General features: G+C 49.1%; 2 protein-coding genes across 2 annotated transcripts in view; one reads left to right on the plus strand and one right to left on the minus strand.

The window, feature by feature from the left end:
• Positions 1-1,159: 1,159 nt before the first annotated feature.
• Positions 1,160-2,803, minus strand: NEUROG1 (neurogenin 1). Its single transcript, XM_030504402.2, has 2 exons — positions 2,549-2,803; positions 1,160-2,339 (listed from the first exon to the last, which is right to left on the minus strand). Coding segments are annotated over exons 1-2 (522 nt in total). The 5' UTR covers positions 2,551-2,803; the 3' UTR covers positions 1,160-1,819.
• A 9,085-nt stretch (positions 2,804-11,888) lies between these two features.
• The window catches only part of LOC115615819, a 76,715-nt gene continuing 71,784 nt past the window's right edge, over positions 11,889-16,819 (plus strand). The window contains exon 1 of the mRNA XM_030504444.1: positions 11,889-11,942. The gene's annotated coding sequence lies outside the window, so the exon portion shown is untranslated. The remainder of the gene's footprint in view (positions 11,943-16,819) is intronic.

Here is a 16,819-nt window from a genome sequence, read left to right on the forward strand (position 1 = left end):
TCTGAGTGCTTTGCTTGATGCTTTCAGTGTTTGCTCTCTGCCTTTTTCCCCTGCAAAGTATATGATCATGTCCTGAAGACTGATTTTCTTCTTGGGCTTTTACAGCAGCATCTGAGTGCTCTGATTAATGAAATCACTACATTCACTGATGATGTGAGGGGATGGTGGTACCCCAGTTTCATGGATGGGAAACTGAGGCATAGAAAAATGAAAGCCAATTCATTCAATGTCCCACCTGAGATGTGTTAAAGCTCGCTTATTTGGGCTTGTACACCACCATATATCCAAGCATTCACCTCCTTTCCCCACGAACACCCCATTAACTGCCTGTACAGCTCTGATTCACCAGTGTTTTGAAGATAATTGGAGGGACATGGCTGAGCTGCCTCATACACCCCATAAAACAGGGCAAAGAAGATAAAACTGTTGCTTTTAAGGGTGTCTGTGCACCTAGTGCAATAGGGGAGTGTCGGGCAATGCTGAAGAGGGTGAGGATGGAGACGTAAAGAATAGAAGCCCTTCAGCAAGGTAGGATCTGGCAGGTCAGAGGGCTCCCCCATTGCACACAAATGCAGGAGAAAGGAAAGATTGGAGTTTCCCAACAGTGGAGCAGATTCTGTGGAGGTGAGGGCCCCTCTTGACTCCTCCAGTCTCTAGCAGAGAGCAAGAGCTGTGCCAGGGCTGGTGCCAATGTCTCTGGCCACCCTTTCTCCTTTCCCTGCATGGAAGCAAATGGGAAGAGCTTCCATCCCACCACGTGCCTTGAGGAAAAGGGGCAGCTCCTGACAGCTGAGTTCCTCTAACACTGAAGGTTTAGGCAAAGCTATGAGCTCTGCACCCTGTTCCGGGTTGCAGCATCTTCTCCTTATCCCAAATCCCCCAACAACTTCCATCTCCTCTCATGAACCATGGCAAGGGCAATCCTGAACATTGGCACTGCTCTCTGCCTCTGCATCTTCAATGGGTGTCAAATCCCTTCTCTATGAGACTTGGGACCAGCTGATGTTTGCAGGTAACCACATGTGTCTGTGGCCAGTGTGGTGTCCAAAATACTAGCTCATACTGGGGCAAACCCTTTCCTTCCACCCCAGACTCCTTCTGAGGGGCAAAAGCCCTTCTGATGAGCTTAAGAAACAAAACTCCGGAGGCACTGCTGAAATTCAGTACAAACGTTAAAACTTTTATTTACAGGGTAAAGTACAATTTCTTTTAAAAACAAAACAAAACCCCCACTTTGATAAGAGGCATAATAATAGAATAAAGCTCTTTATGTACAAAAATACAATTTTCATATGAATGAACATCTTGAATAAATTAAACCGCTATCTGGCCCGGTCGCTGAATACCCCGTGTCTGTTCCTGCTCTAAAGCAAGGCCGCCGCGCTGGGGGTCAGCATCTATAATGCATGAGCCCCTCCGCTTGTCCGGCGGGCGGGGGGGGGGTCCCATCGGGGCCGGTGCTGGGCCCCCGGGTGCGGGCAGGGGAAAAGGGGGGTGTGGGATGCGCTGAGCCCCGCGCTGCGCCCCGGGCCGCATCGGCCCCTTAAGCCTTTTCATTGCATTGTCAGGGCGTTCAAACCAAATTTTCATGCTCGTTTTTCTTCGCCGGAGAGCTACAAATTGTAAAATTGACTTTTCACCTCGTCTGCGGCAGCAAATCTGTCGCTTTTCTTCCCGGTTTTCGGAGGCGCACGGGAGGCGAGGCGGGGGTCGGGGGACAGGGATGGAGAGGGGAGGGTGGTGGAAAGTGCAATGGAGGGAGGACACCCCCCCCCCTATCCATCACCCCCGGCCCTCGGGAGGGAAGAACCGGGCGGCACTAGCGGCAGGGAGCGCCGGGGCCCGCGGGCAGCCCGCGGAAGCCGCGCAGGGTGTCGGCGGGCGCGTAAGCGCAGTCCTCGGAGGTGGCGGGGCTGCTGGGGCCGGAGGCGGAGGCGCAGAGCGAAGGGGCGGACGGGGAGGCGCTGGACAGCCAGGAACCGGCGTCGCTGCCGGGGCTGGGGGGCGCGGCGGCCCCGCGGAAGGCGGGGGGCGGCGGGAGGCACTGCTCGGCCAGGCGGAGGGTCTCGGAGAGGGCCCAGATGTAGTTGTAGGCGAAGCGCAGGGTCTCGATCTTGGTGAGCTTGGTGTCGTCGGGGAAGGTGGGCAGGACGCTGCGGAGCTCATCCAGGGCGGCGTTGAGGTGGTGCATGCGGTTCCGCTCCCGGTCGTTGGCCTTCACCCGCCGGCTGCGCTTCAGCGTGTGCAGCAACGCTTCGGTGCGCGCCCGCGCACGCCCGCGCCGCCGCCGCCGTTCCCGCGGAGGTTCCGCGCCGCTGCTGGCCGCGTCCGCGGGCATCCTGCGGGAGAGAACATGGAGCTGCCATCACTGCGCGGGACGGGGCGGAAGGGAGGGGGGGGTGGAAAGGGGAGTAAAGGGAGGAAAGGTGCGAAGCGGCCGGGGAAGAGGTGTGGGGAGAGGGGATAAAATAGAGAAATAACTACTGGGGGTGGCGGTGCTTGGCACGGCGGGACCGCGCCGCGCAGGTGCCGGCGCTCCCGTACTCACATGGAAAGGCACTCCCAGGGATGCAGTGAAAGCAAATAACGGTATAAAAATATATAGATGGGGAAGGAAAAAAGCGAAGGTTGGCGCTGCGGGGGGAGGCAGAGCGGCCCCCGCGCCTCCGAGGATGCGGGAAAGCAAAAATAAAAGAGAAAAGAAAAGCCCAGCGAGCGCCGGGGGAGGCGGGGCGGGGGGGACACGCGACCGCTCTTGTCTTTGAAGTGCTGCGGGCTGCGATCCGCTCGTGTGAGCGGCGGCTTTGGCACACGACGGCGCTGCCGCCCGTACTTATAGCGCCGGGCGGACAATGGCCCCGTGGCCGCCCCGCGGGGCCGCGCCGAGGCGGCAGGTCGGCCCCGTGCGCCGCGCCCTCCGGAGCGTGCCCGCAATTACCGCGGCCAGCCGCGCATCTGCCGCGGCCCCGGGGGATGCGGGGGGGGGGTTTGGGAGGCGGGGGACACCCCGACCCCGCTCCCAGCGCTTTTGTCCCCCTGTGCGGGAGCGGAGAGGGACGGCGGTGGCCGGACAAAGCGGGGCAGGGGGGGTCGGTGCTGAGCGCGGAGGTGGAGGGGTCATCGGGCGAAAGAGGTTAGTCCGGACTAACCACAAGCGGTTGGTCTGCACTAATCACTGCAGTTATTCTTGGCTAACCACAAGCAGTTAGTCCGGAATTAAGAGGACGACTCGTATTTTCACCCCCTGTATTTTGTCACCAGACAGAATCTGGTGGAAGATTTCTTCAGGTTCTCTTTGCACCTTGCAGTTGTTCTGTGCATCCCCTGTCAAAGTGAATATGCTCCGAAGTGATAAAACTTTAACTCACAGGTCTTCACCCTCGGGGGTTTGAAGGGGAGTATCTACACATGCTTTGGTTTTCGGGTGCTTCAATTTGGAAATGGTTTTGCAGGTGTTCAGAAAGCTAAAAGTTGCCAATTACACTCATTTTACAAACTTCAGTGGTTGTGAATGTATATCCACAATTCATCTCTGGATAAAAACAAAGAACCGTGCTGTTCTCATTGTAAAGTTCTCCTTCCTTCTCGTAATCCCCATGAAGTGCCCAGGTATCACTAGTTAGCACTTCGGGAAGCCACAGTTCCATACGTGGCTAAAAAGTTTCCTCGTTCTGACACTTACAGCATCCCACTATCAGTGCTGTAAGTGCCCCGTTATCAGCACTCAGGTACTTGCCTCTGTGGAAGGTTTTCAGTGTCACCATCCGTTTTTAGTCATTTTTTGACATATGCCTGAACTCACATGCATTTTTATGATTTCCCCTTACATTAAGCATAGATTCATTCCCTCTCCTGTGATTTCCTCCTACGCCTTTGGTAAACAGGGAAAACTGACAGCGGAATATCTGTAGGTTTTCCCTGTCTCTGTCTCTGTATCCCTGCATCTCTGCATTTTAAGTTCATAGCAACCAGTCTTTACTTGAACCCAAGACAGGAGTTTGGGATCAGTGTTATTGCTTCTGCTTGCCATCCTCCTCACTTTGAGATGATTCCCGATGCCAGCAAACATCCCTGACCAAACTCCTGCATGCCAGGAAGATAGCACAGAAGTGAGCAGTCCAGAGAGCCCTGTGTGATGAATATTAACGAGTCTTAAACCAGAAATAGTCTTCCAGCATCAGCTCACTTTATGCTTTTTAGCACCTTTATAGAGCTCCAGAGCTTGGATGTGCGGTATAAGCACCTAATGGGGCCGGGCTGCTGGGCGTGAGGGACCGAGCTCTCTCCATCACCAGACCTGCAATCAGGCTGATGTTTTTAGGGCCCGTGCATACATAAATGACTCTCTGTGCTAAGTAGTTCCACTTCACTGAGTTACTCATGTCCTTAAGTGACGGCACGGTTAGAGGCCTCGGTCGGTCAGCAAGCAGTGGTGGGCTATCCAGCATGAACCAGGAGAAAGTCAGAAGGCACCAAAATTTAAAGGTTGTGGAAGCATACGGCAAAAAAAGTAAAACTTCTGTTAATGTGCACTTTGTATATAGTGATATAAACTCCGGTGTCATCTGCACCACTTTTATTGCCTTTTGTGGAGGTGTCTTTGAGCAGTCAATAGTTTATTCATTAAAATGTTTATGATTCCCTAGAGTTTCACAGACTTTGGCACAACCGATCACTTGTCTGCAAGTTTGCAGTGAAAGCGCATTATTCATTAGTCCTTATCCATCATTTGCAGTTTGTCATTTGTTATTCTCTTGTTTTAAAAGTTTGTGCTCCAATCAAGGAGGGGAGAGAGCACCATGTGTCTCTGTGATCAGTCACAGCCATGAATAGCCAGAGCTGAAGTGAATGTTTCACAAACAACCCATAGGCTGAAATTTGTTTGCATAATCTATTCACTGCGTACTTATGAATAACGAATGCATTCACAGAACCAGAATTGTTTCAGGAAGCCTTCGCAAACAGAAAGAAGTGCTAAATATCTTGGATAATTTATTCCCGATGAATAATTCAACCCGTTCTATCGCAGGCAGTCTACTAATTTTGCAGATAAATTATTCAGCCAGCACAGATAATAGCTCTTACACCTTATGGGCCTGCTCCTATGGGAGTCAGCTGCTAAAGTTCTGTGAAGTTTTCTAGGACTGGGAAAAGAAAGAATTCCCAAAATGAAACAGGACCTTTGATTTCAAGGAACACAGAATACGTTCCCAGCGTCTCACTGATGCCTTATTCTGATTTTTAGCCTTTGATATTAACTTCTCCACCTTGACGTAAGTGCAGCTAGGCTCAGATGGACTCGTGGGTGTTATTAGTTTCGTATTTTGAGCTCTAAGGAAGCTTGCCATAAATACCATTTGCTTTGAGACACCTCATAGCACTTTAAAATGAAAAAGAAGAGGAAAAATTATTCAAATGGCATTTTTGGCTATGGAAACGATAAAAGCACAGCTGGATCAGCCCATCCTTCACTACCTCGAATGACAAACTGCTCATCTGAAATCACAGCAAACTGTTGTGCGCATGTTTCCATGCAGCACATTTATCTCTTGGGGCCTTGGTGGGGCCTCAAGCATAAAGCTCACTCCAGTGCCCTTGTGTTGGGACATCATGCCGTGGGTTCTGCTCATGGCTGGGCTCCAGAAAGAGGAATTAATAAATAAAGGTGGAGGAAAGGCTGTTGGAGAAAAGGTGCCACAAGGCTCCTAGGTGCTGTCAGTGCTCACAGCAAAGGCTGTCAGTGCTCAGCATTGCTCTCTGGATTCCCATTTCCAGGAAGAAAGAAGCTGGTCCATGAGAAGATGCTATTCCCTGGTAGGTGTTTATTGTACCTTGAAAAGGTAGATAAATCTCTACATTAGAAATCAGCCTCACATTTAAAAACTGACCAGAATTCTGATCATTGGAGCAGTGTTGGCATCACTCTTCTCCCCAAACATGGAAACGAGAGGTTCACAGTAGAACTACTCCTGCAGTTGGAAGATGCCTCAGAGAAGTTAGAGGTGCTTCATTTTTTTTAAGGCTTAAGCTGCAGGTCAATACAACTCACCAAACTCTGTGTTTTCCTACATCAGTACACAAGAGCTTAAACTAATGTTGGGATGAGTGTCAAAACAACATATCAACCAGAAGAATACTGCTTTTTTGCTCTCTTGCTGTTTGAAAGCATGGCCAGAGCGAATAGGCAGAGCTGCCTGTGGACGATGCTTTGAACTGAATCCGGAGAGGCAATGTGGCTGGTGGCGCATCACCCTGAGAGCAGAGAGCTTGGCCCAGTGCCTTGCGCAGTGACGAGAGGATCATGCTGACTCACCCTTGGGGATGCCCAGGCCAATGCAGCGGGAATTATGAAAATAGATGGAAAACCAGAAGGTGGCTCGATGGGGCAGCTCGTCCCTGTGCTTGCACGGGCATGGTGCAGAGCTTGTCCAGCCTGGGCTGGGGACAGACTTGCAGCGAGGGCTGTGAGCGTACGGATGGACAGACGGTGCCTTGCTCCTGGGACCTGTGGCCTGACCAGAGTCAGTTTACAGCTCCTGGCCCGAGGCTACCGGAGGGTTCAGGGGTTCACGCCTTGGCTGCTCACTAATGGACAGCCCTGGAAGTCCCATGTTTGAAAGGGATCTCAGCCAGCACGGAGGCCACGGGGAAATGCCTTGGGAGCAGCTCAAGGGCTTCATATATAGAGGATTTGGCCTCATCTCCTACCTGCCTGCGGCCAGTGTGAGGCTTCATGCTGCATGCCAGGAGGGGAGCATGGGGGCATCACTGGGAGCATCCCCAGGAGCATCCCCAAGTTCCAGGGGGGTACTGGTCCAAAGGAACCAAACCCATTCTGAAATCCCACACAAGTGCCTGGGAGCTGTGACCAGGGCTCAACCCCTCCCGGGGGCTCTGTAGAAATAGTGAGAATGTTTTATTTCCAGGTTTTAAATGTGTGATGTAACATTTTCCTTCTTTTTGGAAGGGGGGCGAGTAGGTAACCGATTGTTCCCTGCAAGCACAAATGTATTTTGTTTGTTGTAATTAAAATGTTTTAATGAGACAACCATAAAATCAACCATTAATTATGTTTTTTTCAAACACTTCTGCTTCCTTTTGAGCTAGGTCTATTTAGAAATAGTTTAGAGAGTAGCCTGCAGTTTTATTCTTTCTGCGGTATTATACACAGGAGTGGAGAAGTCATTTATAAATAATTACACAATGTTTTGGGTCTTTGGGTTTGTATAATATATCAAAGCGATTAGTACACGCATTGTTCCATTGTAAATGGGTTTTTTCCCCTTCCTTTCAGTTTCACTTGCCTTGTCTTCTATCTAAACCTTTTTCGTGAAATCCTTTGTCTTCCTCATTCTTTTAGCTTGTTACAGTGCAGGGACATTCTTCTTATTCAAACACTCACAGCATGAGCAAAGAAAGCTACTTCTGTCGCATCTTAAGTTTTACCATAACTTTCTGGCATTTTCTTTTCTTCCAATTTTCCCAGACTACTGATAGGGTAATGAAGAATTATAACATACATCAATTATTGGTGCTCACGGTGTATTATCCTCTTGAATTCAAGGGGAGATAAAGAGGGAAGAGAAAAAAAAAAACCCAGCTCCACTTTCTGTGGTTTTGAGGCACATGAGAGAGGACTCTGCACAGATTATTTATAACATCTTTCTGAGCATCAATTATGTTTGACTCCTACAACCACTTCCTTGTCCCACTGGTTTTATGGCCAGAAGGAGTCATTTTGGTGTGTGGTAGCTGCGGCATTTAACTTGTTTCTTTTATAAGGAGCCCAAACAATGCATCTTCAGGCCAAACAATCTATCTCCCTGGATAATAGCCCAAGTGTCAGTCAAGCGCTCAGGGCTGGGAAATATATGATCATGGTAAAGGGCCACGGGAAGAAAGCGTGGAGATGGAGGCGCTTGTGAGGGGTCCTCGTGCTGTCTCCCCCGCGGGGAGCTGGGCTGGACCCAAAGCGGGGCGCAGGTGCCCTGGGATGCAACCGGCTGCCTGAGGATTCAACAACCCCAATCCGAGTTATCCAAGGAAAACAGCCAAACCTTCCCAGTGCAGTCATATTGCTGGGGCAGCGCTCCCTGCCTGGCCCTTCCCCAGCCTTCTGGCTACCACATTAACTGGGAAAAATGAGATTAGGATGTCACCTCTGAGAAACGAGCCCCTTTTTTTCCCCCCGCCTTATTGTGCCAGAGCTTTTTCTTTCTCCTTTTGCACCCCCTCCACCTCCTCCCGCCCACTATTCCCCCTCTTTTGTTGATTTGTATTTTGTTAATTGAAGCTAGAACACTTCTCCTAAAAGAAAGGGACAAAATTCATTGACTGCCCTGTGGATGAAACAAAGTGCAAAGCAGGAAGCTCAACTACATGCTGAGATGCTCAGGTTTTCTTTTATACCTTCCATATCAATAATTCTGCTTAGCTTTTATGTTTAGTTTCTTTTCACTGCAATAAAGATAACCTGGAACAATTGAAGCACCATAAGGATGGGATGAAATTGAGCCCGAACTCTTGGTGGGGTTCCAGGGGTCCCCCCTTGGCTCTGGGGATGGAGTCTTGTGGCCAGGGGAGGAGGATGCTCCAGGACCACCGGCAGCCCCTGGTCCCCATCGCCCCACCACAGGGGCCCAGGGGATTTGCTGTCATTTGCATAGCAGGTGTTGGATCCTGGGCCATTCTTCCTTAAGGGAGTTTTAATACGGGATAAATTACTGGGAATTAGGAGGAGGCAGGCGACAAGAAAAGCGCTTGTGGAGTCTTCTCCCGGCCATGGCAGGGGGAACGGAGAGAATGGCTAAAGAAAAGGAGAAACCCCCAAATGCAGCAGCTCCTGAGCTTGGGGTGTGCAGGGGTTTGGGGGCAGCTCTCACTGAATTATCCCCAAATTCAGGTTAGAACTCAGGAACGCAGTAATCCCGGGGACAGTAATACGATTACCGGCCTGAGGATCTTTGAGTGAGTAGGTCTGGTAGGGGAGTTTAAAATGTTAATCCCTGGTATAATCCCTTCCCTGGCATTGTACGTACAAGGGTTGCACCCGCAAGAGAATTCCCTGTTTCCTTCCTTGGGCTTCAGGGCGGGAGGGCAAGGCTGGGGAGCAACCCCCCTGCTGATGTGCACACACTACACGTGTGTGAACATGAGTACATCTGTGTGTGCCCACCACGTATGTGCATATAGCCGTGTACCCATACGCTTGTGCACACTCCCATATGTGTGCACACACATACAATCACACGCATGCACATGTGAACACATATATTTAGATCTTAGGCAGAAGCTCTTCCCTGTGAGGGTGCTGAGGCGCTGGCACAGGGTGCCCAGGGAAGCTGTGGCTGCCCCATCCCTGGCAGTGTTCAAGGCCAGGTTGGACACAGGGGCTTGGAGCAACCTGCTCTAGTGGAAGGTGTCCCTGCCCGTGGCAGGGGGTTGGAACTGGATGAGCTTTAAGGTCCCTTCCAACCCAAACCATTCCTTGGTTCTATGATGATATGTACATCTGCACACAAACTGGCAGAGGAAGGCTGTGACACTGGTGTTCCCAGCTCATCCTGATGAAAATTTCCTATCACACCTCAGTCACTGCTTTGCTCTGTCAATTAGAGTGCACATACCTAAAAGAAAAATGAGATGCTTCATGTGTTTTTAAGGAGAGAGTAATTTTGAAATGCATCCACCTGCAAGTTTTCATTGCAGGTAGAAAAGGTTTGTCTGTGATTTTTGTTTTGACCCTCCCTCTGTAAAGGGACACCAGCATGAAAACATCAGGATGCTTATCACATCAAAGGAGGCTGGATGTATAAATCTTATGTATAAATATATTATGTATAAATGGAGGCCACCTATAATAAAATCAGTGTATCAGTGTATCAGTGAGGAAGAAGCTGACAACCCCTTGATTAAAAACAATGATAAATAAAAGCAGGTGAATTCATCCCAAAAGAGTCAGGCAGGGACCTGCTGCTGCTTGTGGGAATCCTGGTGCCTGGGAAGAGTGGGGCAGATGGAAAAGGCAAAGAGACAGCTCCAGACAGCGGCCCTGGGCCATGCCAGGCAGGACCCTGCACCCCGACCCCAGGGTGCAGCCTTTGGGGTGCAGTTCTCACTGTCCTGGCCATGCGAGGGCCGAGGGTGACACCCCAAGGCACAGAGCTGCAACCTCGGCTGTGTAGGATAGAGGTTCGCATTGCCCTGGGCTCCAGAAGAGCTCCTGTCCATGGGGTTTATTTAGCAAATCAAAACCTGCTCTGGTGAGACTGAGATGAGCTCTGAGGCAGAAGCTCTTCCCTGTGAGGGTGCTGAGGCGCTGGCACAGGGTGCCCAGAGAAGCTGTGGCTGCCCCATCCCTGGCAGTGTTCAAGGCCAGGCTGGACGCAGGGGCTTGGAGCAACCTGCTCTAGTGGAAACACTCTGAGATGGTACCTGACTTTTGTTAAAGAACCCTCTTTTTTTCTGCACTAACTCAGCTTTTTAAAGGATGTCCACTGATTTTCAAATAAATTCCGTTAAACTTAGCTAAAAGCAAATGGCATATAACTTGTAGATCTGCTCTGCTTTCTGGGATTTACAGGCGTACTTTGCAGTGGCTTAAATGGTCTCTGTCTATCCATTTAAGCGGGCTGCTTTGCAGCCTCAGTATTATATGTGCAATATATCCTTTTAGTTCCTATTCTTCAGGGACAAAACCAGAGGCATAAATATCTTGAATTCTAGCCTGAATCCTCCTCCTGTTAGTGTAAGCAGCTACAGTGAAGGCGAGGGACTCAGTCTTGCTCTCCCTCACACTGACAGCCAAGTATCTCTTTCACTATTTCTTTATGACAATGTCTCAGGGTATAAAGAGAAAAATCCAAGCGGAATGTTAAACTACACTTGGAAGCTCCCAGGCTGCATGTGGGTGCAAAGTGCTGGGTTTGGTGGGACTGGTACCTAATGATAGAGCTACTGGGATGGTACGTAAAATGCTAAATAAATACTAGTTCTAGTAGTCAGGGAATTAGGCAGTGGAGCAGCATGAGAAGGGAAAGTAAATCTTGTCCTAGGTAAGTTTCTTTCCTTGGGGCTGTATGCACTCCACAGTAACAAGCTCCTCTGAAACATTTTTTACTAATGAGGGGAGACAGGTTTGGCTGATGTATTTCAGCTGAGCCTCTGCTGCAGGGATGCTGCTTTCTTTTCCAATTTAAGCATGTATTAAATAGCAATAAATTCTGTGTTCACAGATAAATAATAAAATAAGTGCAATTGCTAATTATTAAGTGAATGTACTTCTTCTTCAGACTATAGACATCACTTGGTTTTAAACCTCTTGGATAAACCCCAAAATATTGGCTTTAATTTCACATCAGGTTTAATGCATTTCAGGTCTGGAGCTTGTTTCCGTTTATTCCAGTGGGAATTAGAGATAACTTCTCTGGAGTTGCTGCAGCTACTCTACTCCAGAGCAGCTGTCAAAGAAGGGCTCCCAGCCTCCTACCCCACTGTGCAAGCAGAGAAGGGGATCCGATGGGGCTGTAAAATCACAGAGAAACATCATCCACAAGGTCACTTCTTTATTGCTTGTCTTGTGGGCTTCATGTGTATACAGATGGCACCTATCCTAAAGGATCTTTTTGTCTTTTCTGTATGGTTTTTCCCTAGAAACAAACAGGGGATGACTTTGTTTATTGTAGGTTTTAGTGTTTGGTGTTATTTATCTTCATTAACCTGTTAATGACCCCAACCCCACTCATTACGTGCCAGGTGCTGGGAATTCAGCTCTTCATCTCCAACTCCACCCACAGGCCAGAAAAAGCAAGAAATTCCCTTTCCTGACTTGTGAATGATAGAAACAGCCACAAGGTGTCAATCTCTACCAAGCTGCCGTTCCGAACCGACTCTGTGCTGCCCGGACGGATAGCGCTGCGTGGAGGCTCGGCTGGGACACCCAGGTACTTGTTTTACGTGGGGAAAAGTACGCCCAGAACATGGAAAATAGTTTGTTTTACCATTATTCGTTGCTTTGTGACCATTCTTTATTTCTATTTGGTTTCCTTTATTATTTTCCACTGCAGGCTTTAGCCGCGTTCATGATTCTTTGTGTAGAAAAGGGAATTGGACTAGCTACAGAGTGTATTATACAAATAAGATGAGGTCAAAGATGGGTGAAGAAAAGGAGTATTATCAATTCCATGTTATATTTGTGTGTGTGTATATAAATATATATGTGTATATATGTGAGTAATGAGTCATTGTAGTAAGTTCCTGTTGATCCTGGGATCCTAACCAGGGGCTGGAGCTGTGCCCCCAGCCCTCCTCTCCTGCAGGTTACAGCTCGCTGTAATTACCCTTAAAACAGGGAACTGGCATTCAGTCAGCTATTTGGATTATCATGGCACAGATGGCATAGAGCCTAAACTTTAAGAAACAGGAAGCAGATTGGTTTTCCCAGAGAGAACCACATCTTTCAACTTGTTTCAACTCCAGGTTTCAGAGCTTGCTGCTTTCCAGCTTCTTCTATCAGCTTTTACTGTAAAAGCAACTGAACCCCTGAGCAATGGCTTTTCTTGGCACGTGTGGCTGATGCAGGGCCAGTAGCACCAACAAGGGGTTTTTCTTTGGGCTGGGACCCTGATGTGCTTGCTCTAAGGTTGGATACAGTTGCTTTGACCAGTAATGCTGCAGACTCGATGTTTTCCCTTCTGAGCTGTGCTGATTTTGTCTTTCTCCATCCTTTTCTCCTGATCTTAAAGAACACTTCCCAGCGATGAAAAACCCAAGATGTCTTTTTAAATCATTATTAATTTTAAAGCTATATTTGCCATTTTCCCTTTATTGATCAGCATTTCCAGGCCTCATTCTTCAGGGTGTTGCTCTGTGCAGTTGAAATGTTGGGTGTTTACCTTCTGGCCAACACCAAACCTCCTCTACCTCCTCACGGGAGCTCCCTTTGGGGATGCAGTGTGTAGTGGTCCTGCTCTCAGCCTCAGGTATGCCACTCTTATCAAGTATCTGCAGAAACACTGTCTCAAGTGCCTTCAGATTCAAAGCAGTCCCAAGTATTTTCCTATTTTATCCCTTAGCTTCACAGAGCCCATGCAGCCTGGGCTGAGTGTAGTGGCTGTGGTAGCTTGTGGGCTGGTGGCATTGCTTGGAGTCAGGTGTAGTGATTTGACACTGATTATGATAGCAAGACCTGGGTTTCCCTGGCAGAACTGCTTTAGCTGTGTACTAAAATGGTGAAAGAACACCCTGCCAGTCACTTCCAGTTTGAATTTAAGAGGCAACACTCAGCAAACTGGTTCTTGCTGGAGGGAAGCAGTGCTTGACTGAGAATTACTGGCCCAAGGAGGGAGCTGAGGAGTTCCAGGCTGGTTTGGTTTTCTTCATGTGGTTGCAGAAGTGATAAGTCTTCTAGACTTGGAGAGGAAGCTGAAGTAAACCCAAATGGTGCAATTATTAAGGTAATAGGAATGGAGTATTTTTCTGCAATACAATGGAATGGGCAGTAATGAGGCAAAAATGCTGAGGGGCAAAGACAAAAAACATTTCTTCCGGGATTAGAAGTGAGCTAAAAATTGCCAAAGCCTACTGGAAAAGGGGGGAAAAAAAGCCTGTTGTGGCATTTCTTTTCCTTTAATAAGCTTCTTTTTCTGGGAGTCCTGAGTGTTCAGATGTAGCACACTTAGTGCCTAGTAACCAACAAAGCTTCGATTGGTGGCTTTGCAGAAAGATTTGCTTTTTCCATGCAGGTTTGTAACCATGAAAAAACCACTGAGATCAGTTGCTTCAGAATCCTTAATTAAACACAACAAAGAAGGGCAATTAGAGCTGCGTTTTGCTTCTGTCATCCAGCAAATCTTGCAAACCTCAAACCCCTTTTCTTGCTCCGAGATTTATGATGGGAATAAATCATAATTATTCCTGTAACTATCAGCCCTAAGCAAGCACCAGCAGGATTTTTTTTCCTCTTTTTTGGGGGAGGTTCTGAAACCCATCCAAGAGGAATTCACTCACCCCTTTTGTCGCGCAGGAAGGAAAACAAAAACACAGGCGTGGTGATTTTCCCAGGCCTTGGCTGCCTGCCTCCCTGTCACTTCATGTCATGTCATCCCATCCCTCCCTCCAAGGTCCTGTGTGCCCGCTCACAGCGGAGTAGCTCCTGTTGCGCTGGATGCCCTCCATGCGTGTCGTCAGACTGGTCTCTGTCCAAAGAGCTGATAATAGGAACAGGCAGAAGATGAGAGAGATATCCAAGAGGATTTGAGTGCTTCAGAGGTTGGCAGAAGGACCAGAAATACAACCTGTCACTCAGTGCTCAGAAAATAAGTGCTCGTGCATGTTGCATCTCTACAAAGCATTTCCTCCAGGGATCTTGGCTTTGTTTTGATGGTTAGATGAAGTTGTGCTTGTGCTCAGGAAGAGGGAGCAAGTTCTCTTCTTCAGGCATTGAGGTGATAGTGTGCATCTGTGGGTTTTCCTGCTGGGAAGTCAGCCTGAGGACAGGAGCTGAATGCAATGCCTGGGGACCAGCAGACGTGTGGGGTCCTGGGCTTGCTGGAGAGCTGGTGGCAGGAGGGAGAACTGCTGGGCAAGAAAGCCCCGTGGTTTGGTGTATTGGGCAGAAACTCCTGATGTTTCTAAAGCATTTTGGGCTTGGGAATGAGTCTTCCCAGGGTTGTGCTGCAACCCAGTTTCCCATGGTGGTGTGATGGATGTGACTCCTGCGGACACAGTGGCAGCCAGGCATCCTCTTTGCCCTTAGTGTGCGTGCTTCACGTTAATGGGATAATACAACGAGTAAACTCCTGAGCGGGTTTCCCAAAATACAACTGCTTTTTCTTTGCTTTGGGGGGTTTCCCATACCTGGGTAAGGAAATGCAACAGTTGAAGCTTTTCTTGCAGAGCTGGGAAGAGCATTCCCAACATCAGCGGCGCAATGGGCAGGCTCTAAGCTGATTTATAGTGCGGACAGCCGCAGGGCTGTGGAGGTGTCCCCAGGCTGTCTGGGAAGGTTTTTGGTTGCCACTAGATGTCCTTTCAGCCCTGCTTTCCCCACCGCTCCTCCAGAGCAGTCATCTGAGCTGGGATCTGCTGGCCATGGCCCAAGAGCTGCTGGACACCAATGTGCTGTGAGGTTGATAAGGGCAAGGAACAGGGCTGAACCCTGGACTGCTGCTCTCTCCCAAACATCCCTTTGATCTCGCACAGCTTTGTCTTGTGTAGTGCTGCCTAATAGAAATGAGGATGCTTTGGATGCTCAAAACCCAACTTCTGGATCTGTGCTGGGTATTGAATACTTTAATACCTTTAGTATGAATTGGGGACTGTTAATGCATTGCTGCCTGTACAGGGCTGCTGATTAGTAGAGGTGATGGTGCAAGGAGGCAACCTTTGAGGGTCAAAAAGGTGATGACTATCCCAGTTTCACATTCACATTTGTTCCCCATTCTATACAAATATGGGTCCAGAAGGGACCCAAACTCAGGTTTAATTAGCTTGGAGAGCATTTTTGTTGCTGTAACACTGCCTTCAGCTTCCCACCCAGGGCTCAGGGTGACTAGTGCAAACCTCCAGGCCCCTCTGATGACTTTACCATTGAGCCCAACATTTGGTCCCACAGCCCTGATGAAACGTCATTAGTGCAGGGCCAGCTCTCCCACCTCATGGACATGGTCAGGAAAGGTCCCTATGGGAGTAGTGATCTGGCATGGCCTCATGCCTTGATTTAGGGAGGCTGGGGGGAGCTGGGGCACAGCAGGCAGCTGGACCTGCGGAGAGCACTGTGCTGTCTCGCACAGACCACCACTATCGCTGCTTAATAAACTTTCTGGCCATTGCTGACCTAGACCATATATGAAGAAGTGAAAGGCAAGTGGTGAAAGGATCTGGGTAACATTACTAATCCCACATAGCACTCTCACTGAAAAGGCAAGGCAGGTCTCCCTGTTATTGCGTCCTTTTGCTGCAGCTGCTTGGGTCACCCTTATGCTGTTATTAAAATCTGATAGTGATTGGGGTGCAGCCTGTGGATACTAAATGCCCGGGGGTGGGGGGGGTGGGGGGGTCTCCTGTGCAGGGCTTGGTGCTCTGTTTCTGTGCTTCTGGCTGCAGTGTGCTGGGGAACAGCATTGCAGGCTGGATGGGGGAAAGCAATTGCCTGCTACCCTCCTTGGAGGCTCTGTGAAGGGTTTACATCGTTGTGGTGTAGCATTGGTGCATGAGTAAAGGAACTGCGGGGTCTGCTCGTGCTGCTTCTGCACCCCAGAGTGAAGCAGGGCTCTGGCTCTCTGCGAATGTTCGAGCTCTTAGGAGCATGAGTTGGTAACTGGTGAGCAGTTGGGGCTGGTTGGTGCGTGCTCAGACCGTGCTTCGGTGGCTTAATTCTTCAATCTCAAAGCACAGATGTATGGTCTGTATATTAGGGAGGCTGGACTGAACAGTCTCCTGTGGCTTTGCAACCTGCAATCTGCTGGGGAAAACAAAAGCCAACCGTAAGGTTGCTGCCAAATCTAGGTGGAGGAGGTACCTACTTATACAGATTTAAATGTTCTAGCAGAGATGTTTCAGTCTGAAGGAAAGAGGTTGAAGTTTTGTGTGTGGCAGTTACCTTCTGACACTATTTCCCTTTATAACTGCAGTATCAGGGGTGGCAAAGGATGCTCCTCCTGTTTCTGGGAACATCCTCGCCTGGAGATGCAGTTTAACAGCCCTGGGAAAAACAGCTCCATGTCAGTTTTTTCTCTTATTGTTTCAATTCCATTGTTTCCAAGGGTTGTTTTGTTTGGAGCACAGATCCCATGTTAAAGGGAATCGTGTATCAAAGCAA

Source organism: Strigops habroptila, chromosome 12 (genome assembly GCF_004027225.2).
Source record: "Strigops habroptila isolate Jane chromosome 12, bStrHab1.2.pri, whole genome shotgun sequence".
In the NCBI taxonomy this organism is placed as follows: Eukaryota; Metazoa; Chordata; class Aves; order Psittaciformes; family Psittacidae; genus Strigops; species Strigops habroptila.